General features: G+C 32.8%; 2 protein-coding genes across 50 annotated transcripts in view; one reads left to right on the forward strand and one right to left on the reverse strand.

Annotated features, from left to right (window-relative positions):
• LOC123674725 (collagen alpha chain CG42342) overlaps nt 1-15,430 on the reverse strand; it is a 226,832-nt gene that overhangs the window by 46,435 nt on the left and 164,967 nt on the right. The gene's annotated exons all lie outside the window — the stretch shown is intronic.
• LOC123674727 (tumor rejection antigen P815A-like) lies at nt 1,782-5,634 on the forward strand. Of its 3 annotated transcripts, XM_045609783.1 has the most exons (4): nt 1,782-1,951; nt 4,566-4,822; nt 4,910-5,245; nt 5,327-5,573. In XM_045609783.1, exons 2-4 carry the CDS (start codon nt 4,766-4,768, stop codon nt 5,546-5,548), a joined length of 615 nt encoding a protein of 204 aa, XP_045465739.1. In that variant the 5' UTR covers nt 1,782-1,951; nt 4,566-4,765; the 3' UTR covers nt 5,549-5,573. The 3 variants fall into 3 exon arrangements, with proteins under 3 accessions (XP_045465739.1, XP_045465740.1, XP_045465738.1); XM_045609784.1 differs by lacking the exon at nt 4,566-4,822 and having other exon boundaries at nt 5,344-5,634; XM_045609782.1 differs by lacking the exon at nt 4,566-4,822 and having other exon boundaries at nt 5,327-5,603.

Raw genomic sequence — 15,430 nt, forward strand, 5'->3', positions numbered from 1 at the left:
TAGAAACTAACAAAGATGTTAGCTATAGAAGAGACGAGGATTAATAGAAGAAAATTCAACTCGCTCCGAAAACAATAGCAGCAAAAAGTTAGAAAAAATTAGATACCTAAGGGTTGTAATGAAGAAATGTCTCTATTAAACAAAACTACCACTCAATTAAAGGCTTGAGATTGAGATATTCAGCAATTCCTGATGATGTATTGAAGTTAAGAAGTTTTTATTGCATAAAAACAGCGCCTCATTCGAAAATAGGCATGGGAGATTTTTTGTCCCAAATTGAACAAGCAATTCAGAAATGATTTGTTGTTTGAAATATCTCAGTGATGTTTCATCTTTTCTATCGAAAAATTGAGAACAATGAATAAATAGTCAGTTTTTAAGAAGAACATTAATGCTCCTTAACTCGAGATACGAAAAATTTGTAAACAAAATTTGAATGTATAGCAAACTGTCATTTTCAAGCAAAAGTTTGTTGCACTTATTCACTAACACCCTGTATAGATATCTAGTAGAAAGGATGTTTAGAAAGGATCCAATATTTACCCAAAAACCTCTCATAATTGCAGATATGATATTCGTCAAAATGGTTTATAACTCAATAACTTACTGGCGGCTTCCAATTCGACTGATATTCCTTCCTTACATAAATACGTTTGTTAGTGGTTTCGGAAATGAAACCGTAACAGGCGTCTATAGAGGGAGAATATTCAGCGCTCTCTCGAGTTTATTCCCAAGCCGCGCTATATAGTCCAAGAAAATGGCCAATGAAATACGAATTTTGAGGTTAAAACTTGAATTTTCGATATAAGTTACTTTGAAGCATCTAAAAACGAACTGTGAAAGGTTTTTTTAAATTCACCCCCGGGAAGGGGTGAAAAAAAATAAAAAAAAATTTGAAATTTTGGGGAAATGGTAAGTGTTAGAAAAAAAAGTTTCGAATAAAAGTTGTAGAGCGTAAAATTTTACATAAAAATGTTCTCACAACTTTTTTCCCTAAAATTGAAATTAACTGAGATATGGTAGCTAGAAGCTAGGGGATGATAACAGGAACTTTAAAAAATCATAAGTTGTTGAAAAATTGAAAAAACTCATAATTTTTTTTTTTTAATTACTTATATGATTATAAACTTTAATTCTAGAGAAAATTTTTTTTTTTTTAATTGTTTATAAGAAAGTTATAACAATTTAAAATTTTTATTTTCAAATTAAATAAACTTTAACTGATGAAAATATATATATATTTTTTTTAATAGATTAATATTTTAAGGAATTGACCATACGCGTTGAAATTTAATTTTTACCTGTTCTTTTCAAACAGATATAAAATAATTTACCTGGTTAAAGATATTGTGTGGCGGCCATTTGCTTTCACTACCGACTTCGGTACTTCATGCGCATGCGTCAGTTGTTCTCAATGCGCCAGTTGTTCTCTGTGTGTTTACAATATTCTCCATTTGTTTTGAGTGAATTGATCTCTGTGTGTTTACAATATTCTCCATTTGTTTTGAGTGAATTGATCTCTGTGTGTTTACAATATTCTCCATTTGTTTTGAGTGAATTGATTAGTGCTGTTAATTTGGAAAAGGTAATTATTTAAGTGATGTTCAATTTTATATTGAGAAACCGCATGGTCAAAACATAAACACATGCTTTTTATTTACTTTGTTATAAAAATCACCATCAATAATTTTATATTATTTAATTTTTTAAATACTATTGTTGAAGTATCTACCTAGATTAGTTGATAATGAATTAATTTTGTACTTTTCTTGTTTATATAGGTTGAAATTTCAACATGGATCAACAAGCATTATGCAGTATTTGTGACACAGTTTTGATCAATGACACCGACACTGTTGTTTCAGTGAAAGAGAGAGGATTAAAAAAGTTGATTGAGAAAAGCATTGAGAAGGAAGACAGAAAAAGCGAGTTATGGCTCGGAAAGATTGAAGTAAGTTTTCATGAAAAATGTAGGAAGTCGTATCCTATGTCTACCTCTTCAATTAAGAGAAAATCAAAATTATCTACTGATCCATCTTCATCACATTTTACATCATCTGTAGTTGGACCAAGTATACTACCAGCGTCAACTTCAACAAATTTGAATTTTGATTTTGTAAATCTATGTTTTTTTTGTAAAATGTCATTGGATCGCAAACATAAACGGGTCCATTTGATAGCTAATAAGTACACACAAGACCAGATACTGGATATTGCCAGGAGGCAAAATGATGAGTTTAGTACTGAATTGATTAAACGCATTAAAGACATCAACCTAGTTGACTGTAAAGCTAGTTATCATCATAAATGCTACTTGAATTTTAATAAGCTCGTGAAGGAACCAAAAATCTCTACCCTTAAAGAACAAACAGCTAGGATTTTTAATCAAATTTGCAAACACATTGAAGAAAGCTGTCAGTATACATTTAGTTTGCGGGAACTAAAAGATATCATGGGAGATGATCCCTTGAGTAACTTTGTTTTATTTCGAATGTTGAAAGAAAAATATAAAGATGATATCTTCATATCTCATCATCGAGGTAAGGAACCAATGATCTATTATAAAACATTCGATATTTCTAAAATTTGTAGCGATTGGTTCACTGGTGATGGCGATGAAATGGATGATTTACAAAAGCAAACAATTTTGAATGTCGCTGTCAAAATACTCCGTAATGAAATTATTAAACACGATTATCGTAATACATCGTACCCTCCTGCGTCCAGTTTTCTTGACGATGTTGTGTCATCAATTCCGCCATTATTAACTTCGTTCCTTGGAAATTTACTATGCAAGGATAACAGTGACCAATACAGTGATAATTTTATTGTTAGAGATTCAATAGCACATTCCATCGTCAGTTATTTACGTCCCAAACAATTTATATCATCTCTCCAATTGGCAGTTGGTTCATATGTCCACAGAAATACTGGTTCCAGACTAATTGTTGATCTGTTGAGCAAATTAGGTGTTTGTGCCTCATATTATCACATTCAGTTGCATGAAGCTTGTACAGTTATTAATCCTCCAGCTCTTAAAATTAATAGTGATAAGCCATTTGCACAATTTGTGTTTGATAATACTGATCACAATGCTAAAACATTAGATGGTAAAGAGACTTTTCATTGCCTTGGTGGAATAGTAGCGTATACGCCTGAATCGTCTATAAGCTTCGAAGAAAATATTGTTAAATTTAAGAAAATGCCAAAACCTCAGGAATTAGTATCAAAACACGTTATTCCCCAATTACCTTACGGGTCTTTTAACACTAAGGCTCTACAATCACTAGAATTCATTGCGATAAAAAACATTCCAGTGAGAAAATCACCTGTGATATCAACTTATTATTCTGCGTATCTTTGGGCCAAGTTCTTCGAGGTTAAAAACGTACCATCTTGGAAAGGATATATGGAAGTTTTGTCTTCCGGGATTCCTTATACAATGTCGCAAATTGTTTGCTTACCATTTATAAATGGACCACCGTCAAATTTGACGACATTAAATAGTTCTTTACACTATGCAGCAGCTGAAACTCGTAAATTAAATAGACAGACATGTTTTGTCACATATGACCAGCCATTATATGCTAAAGCTCTTTCGATAGTACAAGAATCGAATAGTGAAGAATTAAAAAATGTTGTCGTTCGTCTTGGTGGCTTCCACCTGTTTATGTCAATTGGGAACTACACTTACAAAGCGTCAAAGAGATGTTACCATTCTTCCATGCAAGTGGACATTATCCATATGCGAAATACGCTCAAATTTATTTGCAACAAATGGCTGACCTCGAGTTAATTATGGATCCAGGAGAATATGACGAATTCACGAAGGAAGGTTTTCTTACAATTCGTAGATCCGAAAAAGCATGGGCTGGAATTTGGTCAGACATGGTTATTGAACAGACCCTCAATCGTTTCTTCGGTACTGACTTGAAGCATGGAAGAGGTGTTACTTCCAGTGTTGTAACAAGATATTTAGTAGCAATGCCATCAGCATTCAATATCATGGAATGTTTAGAGACATATTGCAAGATTGAATCAAGCAACAGTGAACAACATGTTGATATTTCAAGAAGTAGAATCACAAAAGATGAAGTAGGAATTAAAAAATTTTTGTTTTGGCTTGATGAAAGAAATCCATTTGAGGTTAGAACTTCATTAGTATCACTCTCTACTGGAATCATAGGTGGACCAACAATTAATTGTCATAATGCAGTAGAAGTTGGATTGCAAGGTATAGCTACCATGGTTGGTAAAAATATTGATAACGTTGGTGGTAATATACTTTTATAAAATGACACCAGGAAAACAAGCTAATGTTATTTATTCTACGGAATACGATAAAAATTTGAAGCCTTTTTTGCTTTTTGCGCATGCATTTGCAGGTTGCGACACTACAAGTGCAATTTTTAAAAAAGGAAAAAAAAGTATAATATCTTTATTGAAAAAAAAACCTGATTTGCAAGCTCTAATTTCTGTTTTCTATGAGTCTAATCGTTCAATTGAGGAATTATACGCAGTATCTGAAAAAATTATATTCCATCTCTATGGTCAAAGTATTACAGATGAACTGACACTTGGTGAATTAAGATATAGGATATTTTCATCATCGGCTGCTGCTTTTAAAAAAGAAGTTATCTTAGCTTCTTTACCACCGACTGAATCAGCCCTACGAGAACATACAAAACGAGTGTATTATCAAATTCAACAGTGGTTAGGCAACAATCTAAATCCGGACGATTGGGGTTGGAGAAGAACCTTATTTATGATGATACCTATCATGTCAAACGCGGAACCAGCACCAAAGGAGTTAATAGATAAAGTAAGTTACAATTCACACCAACTTATCTTATTTTAGTGTTATCCAATAGTAATAATAAATTATTCATTTTGCATTTTATTTTAACAGGTTTCTTGTAGCTGTAAAACGAATTGTTTATCAGCTCGATGTGGTTGCAAAAAAAGTGGTTTAAAATGCAATAAATTTTGTAAAAGTTGCCAAGGCCAAAGCTGTGATAACGCTTCTGCAAGATCGTTTAATCTTGAGGATGATGAAAATGAAGATAAAGAAGATGAAGAAAGAGATGATAGTGATGATGAAAATGATGATGATGGAAATGTTTATGAGGATGAAAATGATGGTGAAGAAGAAACTACTGTCGAAGACGGAGAACAAGAAAATGAAGCTATATGTACAGGACGTAAAACTGTTAAAAACACTCGTTCAAAAGTATCCACACAAAAGGTATAATATCAATCAAATAAAATTCTTCTTTAGTTAATTTTTACGCTATGGACGATAATTTTTTTCTTGTATTCTTCACAGATTTTTTGTGGTTGTAGAACCAATTGTGCATCAGCAAGATGTAGTTGTAGAAAAAGTTCTCTCAAATGTAATGAATTATGCAAGTTTTGTCATGGTGATACATGCAATAACAGTATAAATGCAGGCGTTGATACCAATGAAGATAGTGAATATGAGACACATAAAAAAGCTAACGATAAAGACGAAGAAACACCTACTGAAGAAGAAAACGAAGGAAGCTAAACTGTTAGAGACAGCAGTCCACTTGATGAAATTTATATTAACTTTGAAAAATTTTAATATAATTTTTGGAATTGCAAAATCTATATTTTTTTATTTATTATATAATTAGAGAATCAATTACTCTTAGGAAGTTTCTTCAAATTTTTCTAATTGTAATACAATTTTGTAATCTATTAAAAAAAAAAAAATATTTTCATCAGTTAAAGTTGATTTAATTTGAAAATAAAAATTTTAAATTGTTATAACTTTTTAATAAACAATTAAAAAAAAAAAATTTTTCTCTAGAATTAAAGTTTATAATCATATAAGTAATTTTTTTTCTGTCTTCTTTTTCTGTCTTCCTTCTCAATGCTTTTCTCAATCAACTTTTTTAATCCTCTCTCTTTCACTGAAACAACAGTGTCGGTGTCATTGATCAAAACTGTGTCACAAATACTGCATAATGCTTGTTGATCCATGTTGAAATTTCAACCTATATAAACAAGAAAAGTACAAAATTAATTCATTATCAACTAATCTAGGTAGATACTTCAACAATAGTATTTAAAAAATTAAATAATATAAAATTATTGATGGTGATTTTTATAACAAAGTAAATAAAAAGCATGTGTTTATGTTTTGACCATGCGGTTTCTCAATATAAAATTGAACATCACTTAAATAATTACCTTTTCCAAATTAACAGCACTAATCAATTCACTCAAAACAAATGGAGAATATTGTAAACACACAGAGAACAACTGGCGCATTGAGAACAACTGACGCATGCGCATGAGGTACCGAAGTCGGTAGTGAAAGCAAATGGCCGCCACACAATATCTTTCACCAGGTAAATTATTTTATATCTGCTTGAAAAGAACAGGTAAAAATTAAATTTCAACGCGTATGGTCAATTTCTTAAAATATTAATCTATTAAAAAAAATATATATATATTTTCATCAGTTAAAGTTGATTTAATTTGAAAATAAAAATTTTAAATTGTTATAACTTTTTTATAAACAATTAAAAAAAAAAAATTTTTCTCTAGAATTAAAGTTTATAATCATATAAGTAATTTAAAAAAAAAATTATGAGTTTTTTCAATTTTTCAACAACTTATGATTTTTTGAAGTTCCTGTTATCATCCCCTAGCTTCTAGCTACCATATCTCAGTTAATTTCAATTTTAGGAAAAAAAGTTGTGAGAACATTTTTATGTAGAATTTTACGTTCTACAACTTTTATTCGAAACTTTTTTTTCTAACACTTACCATTTCCCCAAAATTTCAAAAAAACCCCTTTTTTTATTTTTTTTCACCCCTTCCCGGGGGTGAATTTAAAAAAACCTCTCACAGTTCGTTTTTAGATGCTTCAAAGTAACTTATATCGAAAATTCAAGTTTTAACCCCAAAATTCGTATTTCATTGGCCATTTTCTTGGACTAATAAACAGGACTAATGGGAGATTTATCACTTACTCCAGCCCACCTGAACTTTCATCGTATCCTATAAATACTTCATGCTGAACTATGTTCTCTTCTTTCGCTATTTGTAGTAGGTTATCGTTCCGCCTTTTCGACAAGTTGGAGTCCATGAAGATATCATTCGTCTTCGAGGGTGTCTCGAGCTTTGGGATTTGTTCCTTGGCTGGAATTTATGGTTGTGGAATTAGGAATTATTGATGTATTTCGAAGGAAAATTGTTAGAATTCAGTTGTTCCTGTGAATTATCGTTGAAATATAGAATATCACTGAATCTGAAAACCTCAAGCCTTTAATTGAGTGGTAGTTTTGTTTTATAGAGAAGAGACATTTCTTCATTACATCACTTAGGTATCTACTTTTTTAAAACTTTTTTTCTACTATTGTTTTAGGAGTGAGTTGAATTTTCTTCTATTAATCCTCGTCTCTTTTATAGTTAACATCTTCAGATAGTTTCTGATCTAGAACCTCCTACAGCATGTCTAATCCTTTTTTTGAGTGCATGTAGTACAGTTCTTTTTTGGAGTTTTCCTCATCGTGCCTTGTGCCTCCTCTATACTTAATACTAAAAATTACCACTGCCTTTAGCAGTTTGTCCTTGTTCTCCAGAATTAATCTCTTCATCAGTTCTTATAACGGAAATAGGCGTCCATGCAATTTTTCTCTCAAATATTTGGTTCCTTATTTCCCTTATTCCATTGGATTTTGTAAAATTGTGTCTTCTTTCTTCATCTTTTTCGCTTTGGTAGCACCAAAACCTTACAACATCTGAGAAAATTCCTCATAGCAAGATGTTATATGATAGGTGACACTAAATTATAGTTAAGATTCATCAAATTATGCGGAAGATCGTTGATGAATAACAAGATAATAGAAGCGGCCCTATGACAGAGCCTTGAAGTACTCCCAACCTCAGATTCTGTACTTATAGTAGTGTTATTTCAAGTTTTATCCACTAGGTAAGTACGGGTGTTTTAGCATCTCGTTCAAGCAACTTAAAATTTGTGACGTGCTAGAGTTAAATAATTGAAATGAAAATATTACCAGAAAAACTTCGCGAAGTTAAACAATCGTGTAACATCATTGAAATCATTTATTTGTGCACTGCGAATGGCGTAATGAATTTTTTTAGTCTTTTTCAATAATTTTTCAAAATATTTTCGTCTTTTCATAGATATTTTGACTTATTAATTAAAAAATAAGGAGTAAAACAAAAGGATTATTAGCTTATTTGACAGTCAATTAAAACATATGGAAAGTTTCAATCCTTCTCTAATGGAAGTGGGAACCACTACCACTTGTCTTGTCAGGTGATGATACATAGAAAAATTAGTTTCAGTAGTTTTTAACACTTCATTATTATGGTTATTAGTAGGCGACAGAGTTGTCTCATTTTTCATGGTACGATAGCATCAAATCACCGTTATGCCCAGTGGGCTCCGACTGCATTTACACAATATGTATCATAAGAATTCGTATGATTAATTATAGTTATATCTTCCAGAATAAAATTAAAGAATTAGTTCCCAGATTGAACAAAATACACTCAAAATCCTAACAAATGTATCCTTTTTTGTCGAATTATATTTCTTCGCTACCTGAAACATTTGCAATGAAAAATTTAAGACAAATTGGGACAATTTGTTCCAGAAGAATAGCGGGTCATCATTTTGGATAAATGTAACTTTTGTTATTCGAGGTCAAAATCGATTATGTCAAAATTTTACAGGGTCTAAAATTTACAGGGTAGGTTCAAGAACTGAATATCTCGGTTGAGTTCGTTCATGGTTGAAATCCGTTTGATGGTTGAAATTTTGTTTTCCATTATTAGAAAAAAAGTCACCTGTTCGAATCAAGAAATTAATTGCGTTATAGTGAAACGAATATTAATACGAAATTCCGTGAAAATCATAACTTTAAAAGGTAATTTTTTTTGTGTTTTTGGAAATCTCGATAGCTCAGAAACTATTCGTCAGATTTCACTGAAATTTTGTGTGACGAATAGTGAGTTAATTTACTGAATAACGTCGTCCAAAAATTTTTCTTATTTTTCTTACAGTAGTCACAAATGAGTATTGAATATGATAAAACAATTCAACAATTTCTAATTTTGTTTATCATTATTAGAAAAATAGTCACCTGATCGAATCGAAATCAAGAAATAAATTGCATTATAGTGAAACGAAAATTAATACGAAATTCTGTGAGAATCATAACATTAAAAGTCAATTTTTTTTTCGAAAATCTCGATAGCCTAAAATCATTTGTCAGATTTCACTGAAATTTTGAGTGACGAATAGTGAGTTAATTAACTGAATAACGTCTACCACAAATTTTTCTTATATTTCTTACAGTATTCACAAATGTGTACTCAATTTGATAAAACAAATTAATAATTTCTAAACATTGTTGGAGTGTGAACCTTTCCAAGCTTGAGCCTTTTTGAGTTGGATATTTCTATTGGTTACCTCGTACAGATTTGACAAGTCCTAAATATGGAGCATTATTTAATAGATCCAGTCAACAGGTCTCGGTAGCAAGATAATAATACTTATACTTTACCTATCTTCATCTTCCTTCGATCATAATTCATGCATGTTGTTCATTTATTGTTACAAACATATGGTATTACATTGCAAGAGTCAAGAAACTAAACATGCCAATGAATATTTTAAATTTAAATAGGTGGTTTCACCTGCCGCACCATATGATTATTTTACGTTCTCGAAAATGATTTTATTTGCACTTCGAGATCAATTTCACGCATAATTTAACTGGCCTTCAATTAAAGGACCGCATACCTCCAGTAATTGAAGTGTATAATCATTGCATCTTGTGGGGTAATTCCAGCATAATTACAATAGCGTCTCCGCTGAGGTTTTTGTGACACTAGAAGTGAAGGCATGTTCCTTTAGGTAGCATCACTGGCATCTAATTAAGATTTGAGAATAAAGGTTATTTCAGACTGTACGATTTTGCTGGTTGTTCGAAGAAATACTCAATATTCAAAATTTGCCGTATTCAGTTGAAAGGGAACTCGCTCAGTTCAAAACGAAAATAGAGATAATTCTTCTTATAAATCACAGATTTTTATGGAATTTTCACATAATTTCCTTGAACAATAATCCACATGGAAGAAAGTAAATATTTTCAATTTGCGAATGAAAAAAAATTTGGTAACTTTTCGTTTTTTACAATAAAAACTGATGATATGTAGGTACTTTGTACCAAGCAATTATATATTTTCAAAATATTCGTGAAAAAAATCACTGAATATCATAACAAAAGTGTTAAAATTATTATTTCGTGAAAGTCGTCGTACAGTGTAAAACATTTTTTTTGTAACAAGGTTTCTCTGTGAGATAAAGATGAATGTAAGAAATTTAAATATTACTAAATGGCGCCCAACGTGGGGCCAACACTTATTTGCTTCAAAAAAAAGATGTACAACTTCGTATATCGTACAAAATATGGTAATCGCAGAAGCGCCACAGGGGAAATAAATGGGTACCAAAGTTTAAATGTTATGCGAAAAACCACGTGGTGGTAATTCCTCTTAAGTGGAGAAATACAGACATAAAAGGTGCTGAGCCGCTGAGATGTAACGAAATTCGTACAACAAAAAAAAAAGTTGTGATGTAGAATCAGGACTTTTGAGCGCTGCTTCCTTCATTCATTGCCAGAAATATTCAAGATAGAGACATAGCATTTCTGTGAATAATTACCAAATTAGAATAAAAATCATCATTTTATACAACTGAATTTTCTGGATGGTCGACCTATCTAGAATAAGTGACGGGTCTGTCACACAGATGGCACCGTCAATGCCATACCACTTTTATTTCGTTAGTACTTAGTTTTAAAAGATGCGTGTTAATTTCGAACCTTAGATAGATAGATTTACATCTGAAGGTTGAGTGAAGCTCTATTTGTTGTTGTTCAAAAAATGGATAAAAACGTATTTCATGTATTGACACTGCTGCTTGTCACAAATCAATGAAACCATGGTCAAATCGAACGAATTGCGCTTCCAACTGCTTAACCATCAAGCTCATTCTCTAGATCTGACTCCCAGTTATTACTGGCTCTTTGGAGACCTCAAAATGCTCCTTGTAAAAAACTGACTGTGATGAAAGAAAAGATAAATTTGTCTATAGAAAACGTATTGAAAATTAGAAGAGCGTTAGAGTGCATGTATCACTTCTGAAGGTGGCTATGTTGACGAATAAAATTGAACAAAAAAAAAATGTGTTTTTCTGATAAGTATTTTGATGAATATTCATGAAAAAAACCTACCAATAATCATAACAAAAGAGCTAAAACTATAATTTTGTAAAAAAAATAATCAACAATCATACAGAGCCGCCTCTACTTATTTGCTTCGAAAAGTGAAAGAAGATAAGATGAATGTGCAACTTCATTCACCGTACAAAGTTTTGTCATCGCAGGAGCGCCAGAAGGGAAATTAAAGGTTACCAAAGTTTGACTGATATGCGGAAAAACACGTGGTTGTAATCCCTCTTAAGGTGGTGCTAGATTTTTTGATCTTCAGGGTTTTGAATATTCCTCTCAATGGAAACGAATTATTAATCCATTCATCTTCTAGTTGTTGCTGAACAAAGCCCCAATGCCTCTCAGGTGAGTGTGTCTAGCATGGCCACCATTAAAATTCCGTCAAAGCTATGCGTGTTTTATTAATGACTTTCTTTAATAAAGTTATCTCCCCAAATGCTTTGTATTCATTATTTTATCAACCCAATGTTATTATTCATTGCGGCGAGATTAAGAAATCGGAAAGATGCATATAAAAAATCAAGGTAAATAAACATTAACCGCCTACCTAATGAATGGGCGATCATAAAACATTCCTACGCTTTTTTATTGGATAGATAAGTTACTGAAAAAGTCTTTCTTGGATTTATTTCGTGTGAAAAAAAAACTTTCGATGGTCATTCAACCGGTGAAGCCATTAATGGCTCAAAGTTTTTCTTGTTGAGATATAATCTTTTTGTCGGTCGGGTTGTTTTGGAATCGGAAGAGTAATCCCTTCAGATTTAAATTTAAGGGAGCAGTGACTGGAAAAGATTAATCGATTCAGAGATGATTCTGATATTGAGTTTTAGAAATAGGAATTGACGTAAGTATTATCGAAACATGGTTGAATTGAGAAATTCAGAAGATTTCGATAATTTTCATCATTATCATTTGAAATATCTACATTTTGAATAATATCAATTGTGATAGTAGCAAGTTGAATTTATGCTTCTTTTTTTCAACAATGTTCATACATAACGTTGAAAAATCTCTTATGCATTTGTAAGGTATTTTTCTTATAATGTTGTTTTCCCTGATTTGATCCAGTAGTCAATTGTACAGGTTGTTTCTAATTAGAGATACGAACAAAATTTTCAAAATCAGAGGTCAACGATTTTTCATGCCTAAATTGACCAAGATGTGTCCACTATCTTTGGTAGACTTGGAAACAAAATAATGCCATACATATTGTCATGATATTGAAAACTTATGATGTTATTGAAACTGTGAAGACTTTGCAAAACCCTAACATGGTGGAATACGCTGTGTGATAAATGCAAAAACAAAGTCACCACACTAGGGTGTAAAAGGCAGGCACTTATCAGCCAAAATGTCCACCTAATGGATTTTCATGAAAGAAAAAGTAATCGGTATTATCTGTATATTGTTATGATGATAATTTCACTACAAATATATTAGAATTCTCGAATATATTTCAAACAATAGTCTCCTTCAAGTTTCATCTTTTTAAATTCGACTCATAGCTAATCCATGACGGTTGTTCTGGAACACAGGCAACTTGAAACATTGGAGAATTCTGAAGTGAATAAGAAAGAAAAAACAAAATTATATGTAGTTATTAATGAGAGATGAGAGATTAATGAGCAAAGGTGACATTTCTTTGCCTATTGTTTTGTATAGAGCGTGTGCAAAGCACCGCTTACGCCGCTGTGAAAGTATTACGTGAGTAGACAATTGCAAAAAAACATTTCATTTATCCAGACAAGATAATTAATTTTGACAAGAATATCCCAATATATATTAACTGTCGATAAATTCATCAATTTCAGCAGGCTTAAAAGATTTTATCGAATATTTTTTGTATTTAAATGTCACAATTAATGATTCATTAGTGTCAATAACTTTATGAATACAATCAGTTACACATGAAACGAAAGAACAAAAAGACGAATAAGATTAATTGAGTTGATTATAAAATAACATCATTAATTTGTATTCCACTCGGATACCAGGATGATGCCTTCTTTTGTTGTCTTCAGGGTAAGGCTCGGGGGCAAATACAAGAAGCGAATAAAGGGTTGTTTTCAGATCTATCTCATTTATAAATCCTTCATTATGAGAGTGAATAATTAAAACTGAATTAGGAATATCTTCACGAAAGTAAATTGATAGTTCTAATTCGAATAAGGATAATTTTGAATGCTGTTTAAGTCATTAAGGAAAACAGTGCTTAGTCTGCGTTATAATTTAGTAATTTAGATATCAGCTTTGACAGTTTGGGGTTTGCACCCTCAATAACAACGCTTTTAGATAACGTCTGCCTACGCTATTGTCAGATAAGCTCAATTTGATTTTAAATGGTTTATTCCAGTTAGATTTATGTTTGGTACTTCCTGCACCTATGAATAAATGGATTAGGGTAGAGAGGAGGTATATAGGATAGGAGATTACCAACGTTATTCCAACGAATCAGATATGAATCTCTATTGAAGAGACGGCAAAAGGTGCTTCTAGTGGAATCGGTTAAGAAAAAAATCAATTACTCCTGAAATTTACACTGCTAACGTTTTCGAATGTGTAAAACCCATGGTTCAATTATTCCTCCAATCACATAAAATATTCAAATCATAGAAGTGAAGCTTTATGAGGGTTAGAAAAACATATCTCTCTGTACTTGAACCTGCTCGTGCATCATCGTTGTTGAGACACCACAGCGTTAAAAATGGATCTAATCGATCCAATATTAAACTTCTTCATAAGACCGGTCAGCCAGGCCGTGTCATTGATCGAAACAAGTGATAGTCCGCGGAAGCAACGCCTGGAGAATACGGCGGGTGAGGTAGTACATTTTAACGTTTCTTGACCACTTTCACAACATGGGGTCGAGCATTGTCATGCTGTAAATTCACTTCATCATGTCTTTCGTTGTATTGCGGTCGTTTGTCTCACAATGCTCCGCTCAAACGCATTAATTGCGTTCGATAACGATCGCCTGTGATTGTTTCAGTCGGTTTTAACGACTAATAATACACTACGTCGAGCTGGTCCCACCAAATGCTAAGCATGAGCTTGGAAGCGTGAATATTCAGTTTGGCCGTCGACGTGGAAGCATGGTCGGTATATCCCTATGATTTGATGTGTTTCGGATGATCGTGATGAGCCCATTTTTTGTCACCAGTCACAATGCGATGCAGAAATCCCTTCTGTCTTTGCCTTGCAAGCAGCTGTTCCCAAGCAAACAAACGCCGTTCAATATCTCTTGACTTCAATTCTAACGGCACTCAATTTCCTTGGATCTGAATCATTCTCATGACTTTCAGGAGTTTTGAAATGGCATGTTGCGTACTTCCAACGATCCTTAAAAATCTTGTTTCTCTTGACACGAGTCAAGTACTTAATGCAATCAAGCAATTCTGCATCTTCGAAAACCTTCTCTCTTCCACCGTCATGCTGGTATTCGATGTCGAAATCACCGTTCTCTGTTCTTTGACTTTTGATCGTTGTAAAAAATGCGGTGAAGCGATACACATTCAAACGCTACGGAATGGAGAAGTCGGGATCCTCACGAACAGACCTACTAACGCGTTCCAGATTCTCTTCCGTTCTCGATAACCTTGGTCAACACCTGGTGTTGAACCAGTCTCCTCAAAACTGTTACCAAGTGCCGAATGCGAGAAATGCTTGGCGTATCATTCAAGACCTCGAATATAGGAGAAATTTCCCAGCGCTATTGTCGCAGAATTAGCACTTTTGTACAATTCGGGTACGCACAAAGTTTATTTTCAGGCACCTACTTTTCTAGTCACTGAGCTGAAGAAAGTATTTCTTCAGGGAGTGAAACTGCCATTCCCTCTTCAATAACATACCCAAATTATACGAATGCATCATTTTATACGAGCTAGAATTCCATATCTTCACCCTGCGGTAATTCAGGTCAACGAAATTATGCACTAGAATGCACTTTCCACTTTCAACGAGAGCCGTTGGCGAATCTGGCAGCAATGGAGCTGTATAACAACCTCTTCAAGAGGAGGATTTAACCCTGGCTCAGCTACTCGGACATTATTACATTCCATTAAGAAAGCCCCCTCATGCCACTTTTTATTACGTTTTTGGGGACGGTATTAAACTGGAGAAAGGAATGAGTA

Source organism: Harmonia axyridis, chromosome 3 (assembly GCF_914767665.1).
Source record: "Harmonia axyridis chromosome 3, icHarAxyr1.1, whole genome shotgun sequence".
Taxonomy (NCBI): domain Eukaryota; kingdom Metazoa; phylum Arthropoda; class Insecta; order Coleoptera; family Coccinellidae; genus Harmonia; species Harmonia axyridis.